The 17,314-nt window shown below is 35.1% G+C and overlaps 3 protein-coding genes across 4 annotated transcripts; 2 read left to right on the forward strand and 1 right to left on the reverse strand.

Moving 5' to 3' along the window:
- Positions 1 to 174: 174 nt before the first annotated feature.
- On the forward strand, positions 175 to 3,087 carry LOC112520660 (50S ribosomal protein L7/L12). The gene is made up of 2 exons (XM_025129103.1): positions 175 to 864; positions 2,770 to 3,087. Exon 1 carries the CDS (start codon positions 264 to 266, stop codon positions 861 to 863), a length of 600 nt encoding a protein of 199 aa, XP_024984871.1. The 5' UTR covers positions 175 to 263; the 3' UTR covers position 864; positions 2,770 to 3,087.
- A 3,069-nt stretch (positions 3,088 to 6,156) lies between these two features.
- Positions 6,157 to 14,162, forward strand: LOC112499601 (folate transporter 1, chloroplastic-like). Of its 2 annotated transcripts, none has more exons than XR_003069266.1 (11): positions 6,157 to 6,319; positions 6,419 to 6,495; positions 7,869 to 7,945; positions 8,487 to 8,577; positions 8,912 to 9,005; positions 10,197 to 10,270; positions 10,589 to 10,696; positions 12,346 to 12,417; positions 12,536 to 12,556; positions 12,694 to 12,861; positions 13,786 to 13,864. XR_003069266.1 is itself a non-coding variant. In XM_025112247.1 (11 exons), exons 1-11 carry the CDS (start codon positions 6,196 to 6,198, stop codon positions 13,916 to 13,918), a joined length of 939 nt encoding a protein of 312 aa, XP_024968015.1. In that variant the 5' UTR covers positions 6,158 to 6,195; the 3' UTR covers positions 13,919 to 14,162. The 2 variants fall into 2 exon arrangements, 1 of the variants encoding a protein (XP_024968015.1); XM_025112247.1 differs by having other exon boundaries at positions 6,158 to 6,319; positions 12,694 to 12,761; positions 13,786 to 14,162.
- A 47-nt stretch (positions 14,163 to 14,209) lies between these two features.
- On the reverse strand, positions 14,210 to 17,017 carry LOC112516026 (probable ubiquitin-conjugating enzyme E2 16). The gene is made up of 6 exons (XM_025126647.1): positions 16,780 to 17,017; positions 16,469 to 16,572; positions 15,618 to 15,720; positions 15,476 to 15,539; positions 14,577 to 14,665; positions 14,210 to 14,479 (listed from the first exon to the last, which is right to left on the reverse strand). Exons 1-6 carry the CDS (start codon positions 16,912 to 16,914, stop codon positions 14,384 to 14,386), a joined length of 591 nt encoding a protein of 196 aa, XP_024982415.1. The 5' UTR covers positions 16,915 to 17,017; the 3' UTR covers positions 14,210 to 14,383.
- Positions 17,018 to 17,314: the final 297 nt, after the last annotated feature.

Consider the following 17,314-nt stretch of genomic DNA (forward strand, 5'->3'; position numbering starts at 1 on the left):
TCGGGGTCCATTCCCATCCCTATACTCGTCGCTTTGCAATCTATGATGTATCCAAGAAAATCGGAGAAGTTCACAAAGAACCCTAGTTTTTATCCTAATTACAAAGTGACCCCTTAACTTCTTCTAATCTCTAAAACCTCGGAGGCGCATATCTTCAAAACCTATCGCCGTCGCACTGTAAATCACGTCTAAAACCCTGCTTTCCTGGTTTTTCATTTTTCCATCACCATCTTCCATGATTACACAAGGAAAAAGCCATTAACATGAAGAAATACTACTATCAACGAATTTCCCAGTCCCTTTTACACCACCAATTTCGTTTATCAGGGTGCCGAAGCCCTAATTTGATTGAATCCCATCCTCCACAATGTACCCATTTGCATACACTCCGAGGATTCTGTTCTTCTCCACAACAATCAAATTCGAACTCTTCAACACCCTCCACTCGCGTCTCGGAAATCGTTAACGAGCTGATGAATTTAACGTTGCTGGAATCCGCGGACTTAACAGAGGTCATGAGGAAGAAAATGGGCATGAATGAGATGCCGATAATGGCGGTGATGATGCCCGGGATGGGGTTGAAGACCGGAGTGAAAGGCGGCGGTAGTGGTGCGGTGAAAGGAGGCGAAGAGAAGGCGGCAGAGAAGACGACGTTTGATTTGAAACTTGAAGGTGGATTTGATGCTGGATCCAAGATTAAGATCATTAAGGAAGTAAGAACTTTTACTGATTTGGGTTTAAAGGAGGCTAAAGAATTGGTGGAGAAAGCTCCTACTTTGTTGAAGAAAGGGGTGCCCAAAGAGGAAGCTGAGAAGATAATTGAGAAAATGAAGGGTATTGGTGCTAAAGTGGTTATGGAATGAGGTAATTTTATTGAAATGCTTTAATAAGTATGCTTTGAAGTGGTTTTTATGACATCAGAAGTGTCTTTGAGCTTTGAATTGATGTTGATTTTGAACTGTTTGAAAGACATATGATGATCATTTGCATTACAATTTATCAAATCGCTTCGAATAGAACAATCTTGCTGGTAAATTGGTGACATAATCCATTTCAAGCTTGCATTTTTAGGTTTTGAATCAAAGGTCAAGTTGTAGTTTCTTTTTCATTGCTTGGAGGATATTATTTTTCTTGTTTTGGATGAATGTTACTGTCATTCAACTGATGAATGCAGTTAAGTGAAGGTTTCATATATGTCTTCAGTTGAAGCCAATTATGGTTTGGATTGGTAAGATCTACTTTGAGCTTCCAAATGCTCAAATGAATTCTACATATTGAAAATTACTCAGAATCATGTAAAATTGCCTGTAATATGTTCATTTTCGGTACCTATTATAGTACATATTGTTTACTTTGATAATACTCGTATGTGAAAACATCTATACAACTTGGGAGTATAATTTCACTTGAGTTGAACGTAGTTCGCTCACCATTTGCTTATATTTGACATAGTGTGAAGACTTCCCCAGCTGACTCGAATTTGGGCTTCTTACACAATTAATAGAAAATAGATTTTGTGTCTTTCTTGTTGTAAGTTAAACTTTCTGTTTCTTAATTCCTGCTTCGTAGATTTGAGGATGCTTTGGAGTTGTAGGGTTTAGAAAATTTTAAATCTTCTATTAATATGTTACAACATAAACTCACATTATTATGATATGTGGGTGGTTGATAATTTTTGCGTTATGGTTTCTTATGAGATTGTCATGAGTCGAGTTCATGTTGAGTGGCACTTGTTCCTGTTAAAAGACCGAATGCACTCAATAATTTCAATTATATTTATGGTAGACATTCATGTCGAGTTTAGGCATGTACATACATCTTGCAGAACCTTGCTAGTTATTGTGTAGCATTATATATGTAGGGAAAAATGGTAGCTGTAGAGACAAATAGTGGTTAACAAAGAGATTTCTTCATGCTAATAGTGGTAAAAGGCTTGGGTACCGAGGACTGGACTAGGAGTGTATGCTAAAAGGACCTACACCGGTTAGGATGGACCAGACCCAGGCTCTTTTTTGGCTGAAGCCTGGTTGAGATGGACTGGACCTGGTTAGAACTGGACCCTAGGACTGGTTATTTTCAGTTTCTACTCACCAAGTTGTAGCATTTCCGTCTTCTACTTTATTTGGTATGTGGGACAGGACGGGACAATGACAGAACAAAATTTTGATGTCCCACGTTTGATGCGACAATTAGACAATTAGACTGGACCAGGACAGGACTAATTGGGACAAAAATGCAGTGTTTTTGTCTCACCAAAATAGGTGGAATAAAATAAGGAAAATGAGACAAGAAAGTTAAATTATTAAACTACCCTTGTCAAATTAAAACAATAAATCCTTGAAATATTCCACAATTCTTTCAACCGCCTACCTCGATATAGCCAATATTGTCCCATCCGGTTAAATCTTACTTATATGCATACCAAACGCACCCTAAGAGAACATGCCCTAAGAGAACATGCCCAGGCACTTTTCGGGTTTGAGGGATTACCTCAACCGTCAATAAGGTTTGGGCCTTTGGGGCTCCACCCCATAAGTTGCCTGTTCGAATCCTTCCAAGGCCACTAGGAATTTTCCTGGATTTTCTCCGGGGTCCGAATGGGATTAATCGATGTGTGCGCAAGTTGGCTCGGACACCTATGATTACCCAAAAAATACACGTTGAAATCTACTTGAATGATAGTCTATCTTTATAGATACTGATAAGTAAATTTGTGGTTGTTTGGGTAACAAGAATTTATAAACTTTTACCCTTCTATTTTGTATTCAGGCTTATCAATGGTGCAGATTTTTCTTCAAATGTCGGAGATGATGGCAAGACTTCCGTACTGAGTTCTTGTTTCCTTTGTAGAACAAGTATGTATTCATGTTTGTTTGCCACCATGTAAGCTGTTTTAAGTTTGGTTTTTTTTTTTGAATACACATAGGAGGAAAGGAACTGTATCTATCTTTTTTGAAGATGGATTGAATAGTGGAAGATGGTTCGTCTTCATTCTTCTAGAAACTTGTAATTCTTCCATCCCTAAATAATCGTAACAGATCATAGATGCTGTCATGTTACAGATGTTGCAACAATTTGGCATCATCATCGTATGGGCAAATTGCATGAGAAAGTAACGTACTTTAACTTTGATTTTTATTTTGGGTAACGTATTTTCAAAACTTTCATTTTGGTACTTAAGATGTAATATTTTAAACATTTAAGTACCCGGATAACCGGTTATTTTTTTTATGCAATTTGGCCCGTAACATTCATTTGTTACCTTTAAAGCTATATGGATTTAGTCATGGTTTGCGTGATTTGATGAGATTAGGAATTGGATTCTATTCCGATCTTGTATTTGGGCATTTGGGGTTTGCGTGATTTGATGAGATTAGGAATTGGATTCTATTCTGATCTTGTATTTGGGCATTTGGGGTTTGTGTGATTTGATGAGATTTAGAATTTGATTCTATTTCGATCTTGCATTTGGTTTAAAGAAATTCTGGAATTAAAATCCAACAAACATTCCATGGGATAATTTTGCAGATTTATTTGTAATAATGTTTTAAATTAATATAATAATCGATTAATAAAAAAATAATTTAATTATTTTTATCTACTATTTATAAAAAATAAATTTCAATTTTATTTCTGTAAAGAGTAAACTGAAAACACAAATGCAATTTATCATCCTTGCGGTTTTTCTTGACTTTTGTGTCAATTTTCTCTTTTTATAGGCTAATAATTTTCTATTTAATGAAACTATTCCTAATTATACAACACTTTTTAAACTTATAATCTATTATGGATTTATTGAGTTTTGCAATAACTGTTAGCATCTTTAGACTATTAAGGTATATCTAATTTGATTAAATCTAATTCTTTATAAATAATATATATATATATATATATATATATATATATAAAATAATAATAATAATAATAAATATTTAATATACCCATGTTACCCGGTCCCGTCCGTATTTTGGGGATCTCCCTCCCATCCCTGATCCATAGCCTTGTCGAGGCGGGTACACGGGGTTCTTCAATAAAGTTGGTTTCATTCAGATGCCTAGCCACCGCACAACCTAAACACTAAAACGTAGTAGACGACTAAAAGATAAAATGAACATTAGTGCAATCCGGACCTTATTGAAGAGGTTCCTAAGACACAACATTCTTGGAACAGCTGGAGTAAAATATCCCCAAGTGAGCGGATTATGGGGGATCGACTTATAATTGGTCTTGCCCGAGGAGGCTTCGCTATCGCTTCTATGCAGTGTAGTGGTCGTAAGTGAATTAAGGTGCTCTACTTGTCTCGTCACATAATTTATCAATACTGATTTCTTGATGTCACAATTTATCGGGATAAGTTCAATTCATAACACCCTTCCATAAAAAGTTGTTATTCCCGTCCCAGTCCAACAAAAGAAATTGCAAATGATGTTTAACTAGTGCATTTATCAATATATTAACGTTCCTTTTGTACTCAATTACAAATATAATTCAAAATGTTATCATAGTGACCATTAAAATAATCCTTTTAGGCGGGCAACAAATTAATATGCTACTTGCTAGATTTTAGGGCGCTAAACTTTAAACTAATTTAAAAATGCATTAAAATTATATTTGGATACAAAGTTTTTTTTTTTCTTATAATCTGAATATCGAATCTATTATGTAAGCGGACTAATCCCATGAATACTACCTGTTTTGTTGGTAACCCGACGTCACCGCATTTGAACATCTGTGACCACAAGAAAATTTTTATTCCTCATTAAATTTGAACTTGAGACCTCCAAGTACTTTAATCTTTAGATCCCAAGTTTAAACCATTTGGATAGAAAGTTAAAACTAGTGTAAATAACATCAAAAAAAAAGTATTTGTTTTATATTTAAGTGAAAATTTGATTATTGATAATACCAAACCTGCTATGTTATCTCAATATTTCGTTTCATATTTATAACCTACTTTTGGTAATTCTATTTTTACGTCTCCAACGAATATTTTGAGAAATAAATTTTAATATAAAAGAATTTAAAAATAAGTTTTTATTTACGGAAGTATATTTTATTTTTCTCTACAAAATTTTATTATGTTCTTTTAGTTGCTTCAAAGTTATAGAATATTTTTTAATATTCAACTTTCGGTAAAATAAAGTATTTTATTAAATTTACTTTTTAATTAGTTATTTTGATTTGGATCGATGATAATCTATACTATATTATAATACATTTGAAAAAAAACTCTTAAAAACCATTTTTTATGCATAAAATGTTGTTTATTGATGCATATTACTTAAAATTCAATATTATAAGTAAATTATGCGTAAATACGACTTACTAAAACTTCATGTTTGAATTCGTATAAACATACTCAAATAGAGGATAAACATCTTATTTTAAATATAAAAAATCTAAAATATAATTAGAATAATTATTGAAATCTAACAAAATACTTAATTATTATTTTTATAAAAAATATATTATTAAACCAAAATTTAAAAAAAATGAATTAAAGAAATATACAAAAAGAAGAAATTTTAAATAGAGCTTGGTATCAATATCATTTTTTTTTTCTAATTTTTATGATGTCTTCATATCTATATTTTATTTAAAAATAAAAACATTATGGTTTTCTCAAACCACATAAAATTGTATTATAACATCGACTGAGACAAAAATAAATAAAAGAAAACATTAAAATCAAGATGTATCTCGTTGCATTATGCGAGTAACTTTCTAATTAAGTTTAAATGTTTAGATTAATTGACCGTGATTCTTATTTTTCTTTAGTTATTTAAAATCTAATTAATCAAATTTGAATTATGAATCATAAAATATTGGTTATTAAGTGGGTAATTGTGATTGTTTATAAAAATAATTTATTGAGTTGTTTTTCGGTGTGACACTGATAATAAACACTTTTGAGTATTTGGATAAATAACTTATACAGATGCCAAATTAGTAATAAATTTAATAAAAAAAAATTAAACCCTTCTGATTTATAACAAGTTTAATTTTATAGAAAAACATAACATATTTCAAATAAACAATTCCAAACACCCCCTCAACTATATATTGTTGGTGAAAAATAGCACCCCGGAAGACAAAGATGAAAAGAGTTGCGTGAACGTGAAGGAGGATCTGGTATGCATTTCAAAGGAGGACCAACGGAATAACCATCTTTAAATACGTACTTTGCACGCAGGAATGCAACCCAAGTTAAAAATGGCGGTGGATTGGCAATGGGAGACCGCCGCTGCCGGCTCCATCGCTGGACTTGCTACCGTCACGTTTTGCCACCCCCTTGATGTTGTCCGCACTAGATTCCAAGGTGCCTGAATCTTCATCTACTCAAATTTCGATTCGTTTCAATCCTCTGTTAACAACTTCATATCGTATTTTTGTTTTGTTGATTTATTTGATCTAACAGTTAATGATGGTCGGAACCCTAACCTTCCGAGCTACAAACATACTCCTCATGCTCTCTTCACTATTGCTCGTGCAGAGGTTCGTCTTATTTAAAACTACTCATTCTCGCTAATTTGTAATTTCTCCGGTTTATGAAAATGGTCTTTTTATAGCTCAAATTCTGCAAATTTTCCTACTTACAACTATCAAAAGCATTTTTAAAGTTTCGTTGCATTCTTGTTTCTTACTTGTTGTTGATTTGATCTTATCTCTATGTAAAATAGCTATTTCAATTGAGTGTTTCGTATGAACTGCTCTATGGTGAAAACGTGGTTTCTTTGTATTTCTGGGGTCAAAAGGGAATTCAATTTATTCTTTTTCGATGATTGTTGGTTTTTGTTTCACATACAAATCGAAGAAATAAAAATGGAAGCTTGATGTATGATATGGTGCAAAAGGGTTCGGTTTTAAAAATTACTTTTAAGTAAATCTAATCAACTGTGGCAATGATCCCATATGGAACATGTACATCAGACGCAGGGATGATCCATATGGAACAAATATACATTCTCTCACGGAGATAAGCATTTAAGTAATTACTGATTGAGTCTACACCAGTGTAATTTGATCTTATTTTATTTGGTGTAAGCAATCTAGTAACATAAGCTTTGTTCTCCACGCAATCCCTCCCTTGATTTCTTATTACTATTATCAATATATGCATGTTCGACCATCATTCAAGCGAACATAAACTTTTTTTCGATCTAAGTTTGCTTGTAACATTTTGTTCTGAAGCCTTCTTTTAGTTTTCTTGCTGCATTAATTATGGAATTGAATTATTTGGTATGATATTGTATCCATCGTGCCAACTGCCAAGTAGAGGGTAGAGAAAGTAGGAGCAAGGTTTATCCCTACACAAATCTTATCAAAGTTTTGCATCCATTTATCCTTCTTAATGTCATTATATCTAGGAACTGGGAATCTTATTCTATGGGTTAGGTATCAACGTGAGTTCGAGTGTAAAAGGTGGTGGCACATTGGTAAAACTGATCGTAACTTGGACTGCTTTTTAAACGGTACTTTCTCATTCCAAAATTAAAGCACACTTTCCAAACCTTGCAAAGATAGAAGATGTATGTAATTCTGAATGACAAGTACAAGTGCATTGCTTTGTTTTACACTAAATTGGCTTCTTGTTTCCTTACCGAGATACTCAGTAAGAGGATGGACTAGGAATACAAGAGGAACAAGGGTTCTAATTTCAAACATATAAATCTTAGATTCAAAAGAGGAACCCCATTTTGACTGAAACTGTCAAAATGTATATTTAATTTAAGGAAAGTGATAATATCATTATTAGCTAACCAGAAGAGATTTTTATTATATCTCCCTCAACACCTTTAGAAGACATTCACATCTTCTGTTTAACATTGTTATTTATGCTTTTAATTATATAGTAACCATTTTTTCAGGGTCTCAGAGGGCTCTATGCTGGCTTTTATCCTGCGKTACTAGGGTCAACTATCTCGTGGGGTCTATACTTCTACTTGTAAGTGAAGTACGAGCCATATTAATTGACCCTACCTGTTCTACTTACTTTGTACTTTTATAGCTATTGTACTCGTCAAATGTGCAAATTACATTTGCACTATTGCTTGAATGCTTTATAATCAGACACAGACTGAGTCTTAGTTTCCTGCCTTGTTTTTCTCATGCGGCTATAACCCATAGGCTCTCATGCTTAGTAACATTGTCAATAGATCTATTCTTACAATTAAACACTGGTTCTAGATGTATGTCTTTAGTCAAACATTTCACATGATGCAACTACCAATATATACCTTAATAGAATTTATTTCTTTATACCAGATATTGTATTGATGGAAATCTTAAGGTTTTAGGAGCTATAAGCTTTGTATGCATAGAAACCTTCACAATAGGACAAGGCTGATATAGTGAGTTTTTCCAGTTACTCTTTTGTTGAATGTTGTTGGTTATTTTATAATTTCACTTTTTCATGCATTGGACTTCGGCTGCATTCTTTTTCATGCATATCCGACCTCTTGACATGCCGTGTACTCTGTTTGTAGCTATAGCAGAGCCAAACAAAGGTATATGATAAATCGAGAAGGGACAAGCCCGGGTATCCATCTTGCTTCAGCTGCAGAAGCAGGAGGGTTGGTGAGTTTGTTGCACTTCTCTTGCTTTTAATTTTTGCGATTGATCACAAAAAAGGGGGCTTGAAGGGTCATCCCATTTGCTGCTTTAATATCTTAAGGTTGACTAGTCGTCCGTTGCTCATTTCCGTATGATCTACATTGGTTCCCAATATTGTGAAGAAACTGAACACATGAGGAAGCATCTAATCTCTGATGTAATTTGAATAATTATCAAGATCTAGGTTGTTGTCGCCTCACTTCTATAAGTTGTTACTCGTTTCTCTTTTAATATCTTGAGCTAGATCTGTATGTGCTCCACTTTATTTTGTTACTATAGCAAGGTTGTTACTTTTCAGGTATGTCTTTTCACCAATCCTGTTTGGCTCGTGAAGACAAGATTACAACTTCAGACTCCTCATCACAATACTCGGCAATATTCTGGTTTTGGTGGTATGCTCAGCCTTTAATGTTAAACTGGAAATTAAGTGATTTCTGATTTCCTTTCTTCTCCCTTCCTGGCTTTTTTTGGCTTCATCTGCATTAATCTGGTTATGTTGTTTTAGCTCCTGGTCAATCTCACTGAAATAAATAATTTTATTAATGGTTCACCTTGCGTTAGTCACAAAAAGTGATGGAAGCTGTTATGTCATTGATCATGATTTCTGGTTCCAGCTTGATACTTGCAGATTTGAAATCATTCTATGTTCTTCTTTTACTAGTTTTGAGTCATAGATGGCTTTTCGAATCAAATATGCGGAATCATGACCCCCTCTCCCCAAAAAGAAGGAAAAGCAACTACATCAAAAGTGTATAGTTTTGAATTTGGTAAGCATTTGGTCTGATGTTTGATAATTGAATTCGCCCATTTAAAATGGACAAAATAAATATTTTTTAAGAGAAGTGTAGTTAAAGGGAATTTTATTGGCATCAAGGAGGGAGAGAGATACAATTATAGAAAGCTTTAGCTACAATGATTTTGATGGATGGGAGGATGAGGAAAATAGATGGAGATTGGGGTTAACTGTGCTTGAAGAGGAAACATTGAACCGCAGTAGTGGGTTCACCACTGATTCGCTTGCAGTCTCCACCTCGCTCTTTGTTTGGGCATGTGCATATGCACATTGAAATGTTGCTGTCCATCATGTAAAGAACTGGATAGGATTGTTTTTTGTGTCCTCCCTGGAGATTTTAGGTGAAGCAAGTTTTAATGGAGTCATCCTATCTGCCATCTGATTTAAATTTGACACAGGCAGGATAGCTTGGAAAAAGGGATGACCTTGGCACTTTTTGTGGCTAGGCTTCCAGCCATGATGTTTCTTAAAATTGTTTGGCAGGGTCGTTACACTTTCCATTGTAAGTTGTTGCATTTGATGGGCTGCTTTCTGTTTCTGACTTAATGGCTATCTCATACTGGGCTTTTGTCCTAAAAGATGGTAAATGTATCTGGTCAAACTCTACAATTGATGCTTGTTCCTGCCAGCTATTATTATATAGAAGTTTTTCTCATGTATGTACCATGCAAATACATGATAACTTACTACAGATGTGCATAAGTAGTTGCTTACGTTTCGTATGGTGCGACCTTGGTATTCCTTTTTTGTAGTATATATGCAGTTTACCATATTCATTGTATGATCACAGATGCTTTGAAAACCATATTGAAAGATGAAGGATGGATGGCATTATACAAAGGGCTTGTACCTGGTCTTTTTCTGGTTAGATTTGGTATCGTTATTTCTGTTCTGTGCGATATGTTACGTTCTTTTGTATGTCAGCATTGATGTTCATTTTATTGGTTGGTTTAACATCATAATGTTCTTCTTTTCCTGGAACCTAATGGCATTTCATTGGTGTATATCATGACTCATAAAGATGCGTTCAATGATATATTCTTTATTTTCAAGTCATACCCAAACTTTTTTGAGGCCCAATTATATTTATTTTAGCTTCCAATTATATATATATACACACAAGTCAATGCTTGCTCCCAACTAAATTCATGCAGCTTTTTGCTTGTGCTATTTCTCCTGCAGGTCACTCATGGTGCCATTCAGTTTACAGCATATGAGGAGCTCCGTAAAGTTTTAGTTGGCCTTAGGAATAAACAAAGCACCTCGATTGCTACTAGTTCTGATTTATTGGTAAGTTCCTGTGGTGATTGATTTCAAGCTTCAGGCCCAGTCGTAACCCATTAGCATATGCATGTGCTTATTCAAAATATTATTCATGCTTATTGTAAGATATCATCTTGTTTGTGACATTCATTTTCAGGTTCTATTTGTTTAACTATAATTCATACGTATATGCATCTGCTTATTCTCTCTCTCTCTCTCTCTATCTATATATATATATATATATATATATATATGTATATTCATGATTAGTGTAAGGTCTCCTTGAATGCACAGTTGTTTTCAAGTCTGTTTATACTTTCAATGTAAAGGATTCAGACAAATATATTTGGGAAGAACCCTCAACATAATAGGACATGTGCACCATTGGGCTTAAATAATAAACATGATAAAAAAAACTAGTTTAAGTTCGATCCCAACTTGCCAAGCTAAAGAAGAAACGAACTCCGCTGGTGTAAAAACTGAAAACAGATTATAGCAGACAAAAGTCAGGAAACAGAAAAGCATGGAAGTTAGCAGCATGTTTCTCTAGAACATACTGGAAACTGACAGAAAATGATGGAACCTTTTTGATGCAACACATTAACCTCTAAAGTACTTCCTGGGCTTTCCACATGTCAGCTGAGGCAACAAGGTCTAGTAAGGACCAAACAGGTTGAGATCATGCATCAAAGTTGGACATCAATTGGGAAGATGTCGCACAGGAAATATGTGGCGAATCAAGGAATACCCATGGCACTTTAGGATGCAACTTTAGGATGTGAAAGAAGACAGAATTGGCAGGTATTAGACTAAATGAGGCTCATCGAGGTCCATTTTAACCAATTAACAACCAAATGGTTTATTTTTCTAGAATGGCCATCCTGTTTTCCTACTCGCCTAATCAAACAGAAGTGCACTGGTGATACAACATTTATTGGTTTACTCATTATAGAAGCATGATTCTGCACATGATGTGTTGATGGAGTACACAAAAGCCTGCTTGCTTTCAGATAGTTCTTTGCATGAAAGTTAAACGCTTTACACTCGACTGATGTCTTTGAAAGCTAGAGCAATGGAAGGCTGCATATGAGTAGAAACGAGGATTCTGGCAGAGGGTTGAAGTGACTCCAATTGAAGGGAAGTTATTGCAACATCACTTCAGATGGTGGAACACGTCTTATCTTTTAGCAGATTCCATCTAAGAATGTTCTGAAGATGCTTTTCATGAAGTGTTTTTCTCTGCAATTCTTTTTTTGGCTGTAGAATTTCTCTCTTTAGCAGTTTGGTTTTGCCTTTAGACAGTATGGGTGTCACACGGATTAAGTTTTCTCGGTCCAAATTTATACAAGAGATGCAGCTTGGGGGACTTGTTGCCTCATGCAGGATGACTGTAGAATTTACTCTTTTTGATAGTTTGGCTTTCCCTTTGGCCAGTATGGATGTCAACTTCTTACGATTTCTCGGTCAAAATTTATGTTAGAGATGCAGTTTGGTGGACTTGTTGCCTCATGTAAGGATTAGTCCATATAGACTGCTGACGGGTTTCTATCAAAGATGGATGCTTTTTTATATTAGAATCAATGATTCTATATACTGATGCCTATTATGTTCAGTTGGCCATGATATATACTTTCTTCTCTTCATTGATAATTTCATTTTCCTTGTTCTCCTTGCAGACAACAATTGATTATGCAACTTTAGGAGCTTCCTCTAAATTGGCTGCCATCCTTACGACATATCCATTCCAGGTAGGAACTATCATCCTATCCATCCATACAGTATGCAATTTTAGACCACTTTGTGTTTAGAATGATAGTATTTCTAACTTGTGACCGTTTCTCATATGTTACATGGTAATATTTTCAGGTCATCCGTGCTCGCTTGCAGGTATAGCACATTTTTTTCCAACTGCTATCATGTGCAAATTTCATCCTGGGATACTATAGATCTTCATTTTGAAGTACAGCATGGTTTCTCCACTCATTGTTACTTGTAATCTGAACTTTTATCCTCTCCAACTGTAGCAACGACCCAATATACATGGGGCTCCAAGATATATTGATAGCTGGCATGTCATGAAGGAAACTGGTCGGTGAGTATCTCTTGTTGCAAAATCTTAATGCTTGTAATTAGGGGAAATCTTCCAGGTATGGCAGTACCGCCATCAACACTATATAGCATTGTGCAAAGAGGTAAACCAATTTTCCTTATATTTGATTGAATAGAGAACTAATGTCCATGGATACATACCCAATTAGTACAATATCTTCGGAAACTAAATGAACTCTAACTAGAAAGGGAAACACTAAGTATCCATCTAAAGCCTTCGTGAATATCTCACCTAGTTGTTCTCCGGCTTTCACATATTATGTAGAAATCAAGTCTTGCTGAATTTCCTTACAACAAAATGACAATTAGTTTCAGTGTGCTTAGTCTGCTCATGAAACACGGGATTAAATGCAATATGAAGAGCAACTTGGTTGTCACACCACAATTTTGCTGGTACCGAAGTCTCAAGTTCTATTTTAGCCAAGAGTTGATATATCCACATTATCTCACATATATCCCAATATTCTAACTCTGGATCATGAAACGACATTTTGCTTCTTAATCCATGAGAGTTGAGATCGTTAGATAGGCTTGCAGTATCTTTTGACAGGAATAGGTGTTTCTAGCGTTCAATATGTTTTCTTGTTAGATAGACTTTTTGTTTTCTTTCATAGTTGTGTCCTCAAAAATCCTTTTTGTAGCATATCTGACTTATAGTTGTATTTACTCGACCTTTTTCGCAAGCTGGAGGTCTTTTCAGAAACAACTCGTCTCTTGAGACGGAGGTAAAGTCTCCATGCATACTACTGTCTCAGACGCTACCTCCGACTGGGATATAATGCGTTTATTTGATTTGGTTAGGCGATAGTTTTAATCGTATTGTGGATGGCTGGTTCATACAATCTCCATTTGTACAAGCATATCATATTAGTAAAAAAAATATTCAGAGGGTTTAAGAAAAATCAAATGAAGGCTGTTTGGGTATGTAGTGTTAAGCTATGCCCCATTTATATAGTACTAGGAGAATGAAAATGTATTGATAGGTATACTCATTTGGGTTGTTGCAGGTTAGAAGGTCTAAAAGGTTTCTACAGAGGAATTACAGCCAACCTTCTAAAAAACCTTCCTGCGGCGTCAATAACCTTCATAGTGTACGAAAACGTTCTGAGTCTGCTAAAACTGACAAGGAGGAACAACTGACGTGTCTATCGAGTCGGTAGTGTATAGTTATCACCGAGGTTCAACCATCTGTTGATGACTTCAATTTCCAGCAGATGAGATGGAAGCAGAAGACTAAGGTTGGTGTGTTATTACAATGCATGTTTTTGTACTCCTTTTTATACGACCTGAATTTAGCCATCCATGTGTACCATGGGAACGTTTTAGTAATTACACATTCGATATAAATGCATAAACACTTTCTCGATGAGGGGAAGTAACCATTTAGTTTCCGAACAGCACTCATATAATCAGGTATCCTTTGAAAAGCAGTTTTGGGTAAAACAAACAAGAGATAGACGTGATCTTCATTTACAGTCAAACCAAAATAGGCATTGCCACTTTACAGCTACATCGGATATCATTCATTCATGTTTGCAGCAAGGCAAAATATGCAAATTATGGACAACAGATGATATGGGAATGGAATGACTGGTCTTCTTTTCACTAAACTTTATCATCATGAAACCACCATCTAGTTTCCTTGGGAGATCTGCCATTTCTACAGTTCTTAACATACCGATCATTATCTTCTGGTCGTTCCTGCAAATTAGTTGCCAACCATCAGCACATGATTGCAAAAACACAGATTCCACCAAGCCTTTCAAGGTTTTAGAAAGATAGAAAAGAATAACTGAACCTTCACTGTTGAACTTGATAGCATGGAGAGAATGCTTATACAGATGGAGCTCACAGTCATAGCTGGTGACCATGAATCGTATAAAATATCTGCAAAAGAATTAAGCAAATTAAGCCTTCTGATTAAGATGTAATCCATAACGTTGCATCACCATCATACAAGTTACTATTTACTTTACAGTAAGTGATGAAGGAGCACTGTCCACACGATTCTTTCTATTTTGCATCTATTAGGGTAATGTTGTATGCACCCCTTTTATGGCAAAATCAGGTCAAATCACGCATTTGATATTGACGTGTTTGATGAGGAAATTAGTAGGTATGGGTGCAGTTAGTAATATACAGGGGTGTATTTAGCCCACCCCAAACTAAAACATCCCACTATCTGGCATAGAACTCCGGTAACTTCCAGCCACCATGCTACCCCTCCCCATGTCTCACCCTCTAACTTCTCCAAACTCCCCTCCTCCCATCCATTCTACAAGTCTCTATCCATAATCTGCTACTATAATCCTGCTAGTAATTCACAATTAATTAGCAATTCAGATGTTTCTGTACAGCCAACATGGTTGTAATTACAACTACTCATAGAAATTAATAGAAGAGCACTTCAGTTGGCAGAAAATATCACAAAAGGCTCAATTAATTGCTATTTTCTGCCAAGTAGAGTGTTGTTTTGAACATTCACATGCAAGTTGGTTCTTCATAAACAAAAAGCCAAGTATAATGGTTCAAAATGCTAATCACTCTATAATTTACTTGTTTACCCAAAAGCAGAGGTGCACCTTTAAAAAGAAAAAAGAAAAACACAAACTAAAAGCCCCAAATTCACAGAAGTGAACACAAATAGATCATAGGTCCACACCTATAAGAATCCACAGGAACAGCACGAATACTTACCTAAACAAATATGGCCATTGCTATAAATGTGTGGGTGTAGAGGAGCTGGATGCATAAATATCACCTGTATTGTTCCATCAAACAAAGTGTAAGTAAAACAAGAAACATAACCAACACTATCAATTCAGACCATCCACCTGACCTGAGGTGCCTCCATAGGATAATGCTCAGGAAAATCAACTTGGAGCTGGTATTTTTCATTAGCATAAATAGTCCCCTGAGCTCCATGCACTTCAATTACCCACCTTTAAGAAAATGCAAAAACAATAATCACATATCTCAATTTATCAAGTACTAAAATTGCAATATTTCCGGTTTTATGGGCACAATCCAATAAAAAAAACCCTTTTTAATGAAAATTGCAACATATGTACCCAAGAAAATTGCCACATACTTCCTCGTAAATTTTGATATTCACTTTAATGGGTTATGTTGATTGTTCATTGTGTTGTTACAACAAAGCTGGACTTTTTATTGTTTTGATCCAATAAAATTCCTACTTCTAATCGCTTGGTTAGGCTTCATGGGATGTAGTGGAAAATCCCATCTACCCTAGTTCGAATTTAGACGTTGTCAAAGCCCTCGTGGTCATGGAGGTTCACATGTGATGGCTCTAGGCCCATTTGTGATCGCCTGAGGATTAGTCGGTTTTAGACGATTTACTTCCTCTCGAATAACATGGATTATTTGTATTATTGATGGTAGGCAAATAGGTAATTCCACATTAAAAGCTTCATACAATTTCGATAGACATCAAAAAAATGGAAATTCCATGAACAATTTATAAGAGGGACCCAATTCGAGAGGAGTTGGATCTAAAAAGATACAATTAATTAATCCACCAGCCTTCTCTAACACGGTCGTCGAACCCTAACGGAACTTTCAGCTTTTTCCATTTCATGAGAATATTTCGAGGAAGGAATATCGGAAATCAAACAGTTTGGGAGTCAAAATAAGCCCTTAAAACAAAAATATATAAAAACGATTAATAACCTTTGAAGATTGTCGGTGACTTTGTGTATAAATCCAGAAGGAGGGTTGACCTGCCACTCGACCAACTCCTTCTGAAGTCTATTGCTAGCTATCTTGCTTAAAACCTAATCAATCAACATCAAAATTTTAGTCAAAATTGGTAACCGATCACAATTATACTTTAATTTTCTGAAGACAAAGTCAGTGAAACGCGTAACTTAGATACGTATCTATGTGTGTATACAATAAAGTAACTAAAGGCGTGTATACACACGCATATACGTATATAGAAAAGAGAAATACGTGGATATGGAGATTTAGATAGAGAGCACCTTGCGAGAAGACGCGGAGGAGCCTGTCATGACGGTGGAGAATGGCGGAGACAGAGCCGGAGAAGGTAGAGAAGGCAGTTTGTGTGTGTGAGAGAGAGGGAGAGATGCTTTGCAGGTGCGATGGTGTCTGCTCATAATCTCATATTTGTCATTTTATGTACTGAGTAAATTACATCATTAGTCCCTCGAGTATCTGGTACATATCAAGTTTGGTCTCTACCTTATTTATTTTACATTATCGGTCCTTCTGTTAAAACAAACTTAGCATTTTGATTCTATAATTATAACTACGTGAGGTTGTTTGTTTCTTAAGAGGCGCTGAAGTAAACCACTTAGATTTAGCTGGTGTTTGGTTTGCATAAAATAAAATATGTCAAAGGAATTTGACTTTAAAAGAATTGAAATGAAATGTTATTAGGTTTGACCACATATTTGGTTAACAGATATTGGAATGAAATATGTTAAAAAAATTGAAATTTGTCTGTTTGATTCATATAATATAGCTTTGGAATTGGAATGAAATGCTGATAAATGA

The sequence above is a fragment of the Cynara cardunculus genome (genome assembly GCF_001531365.2).
Source record: "Cynara cardunculus var. scolymus isolate 2C chromosome LG 1, CcrdV1, whole genome shotgun sequence".
Classification (NCBI taxonomy): domain Eukaryota; kingdom Viridiplantae; phylum Streptophyta; class Magnoliopsida; order Asterales; family Asteraceae; genus Cynara; species Cynara cardunculus.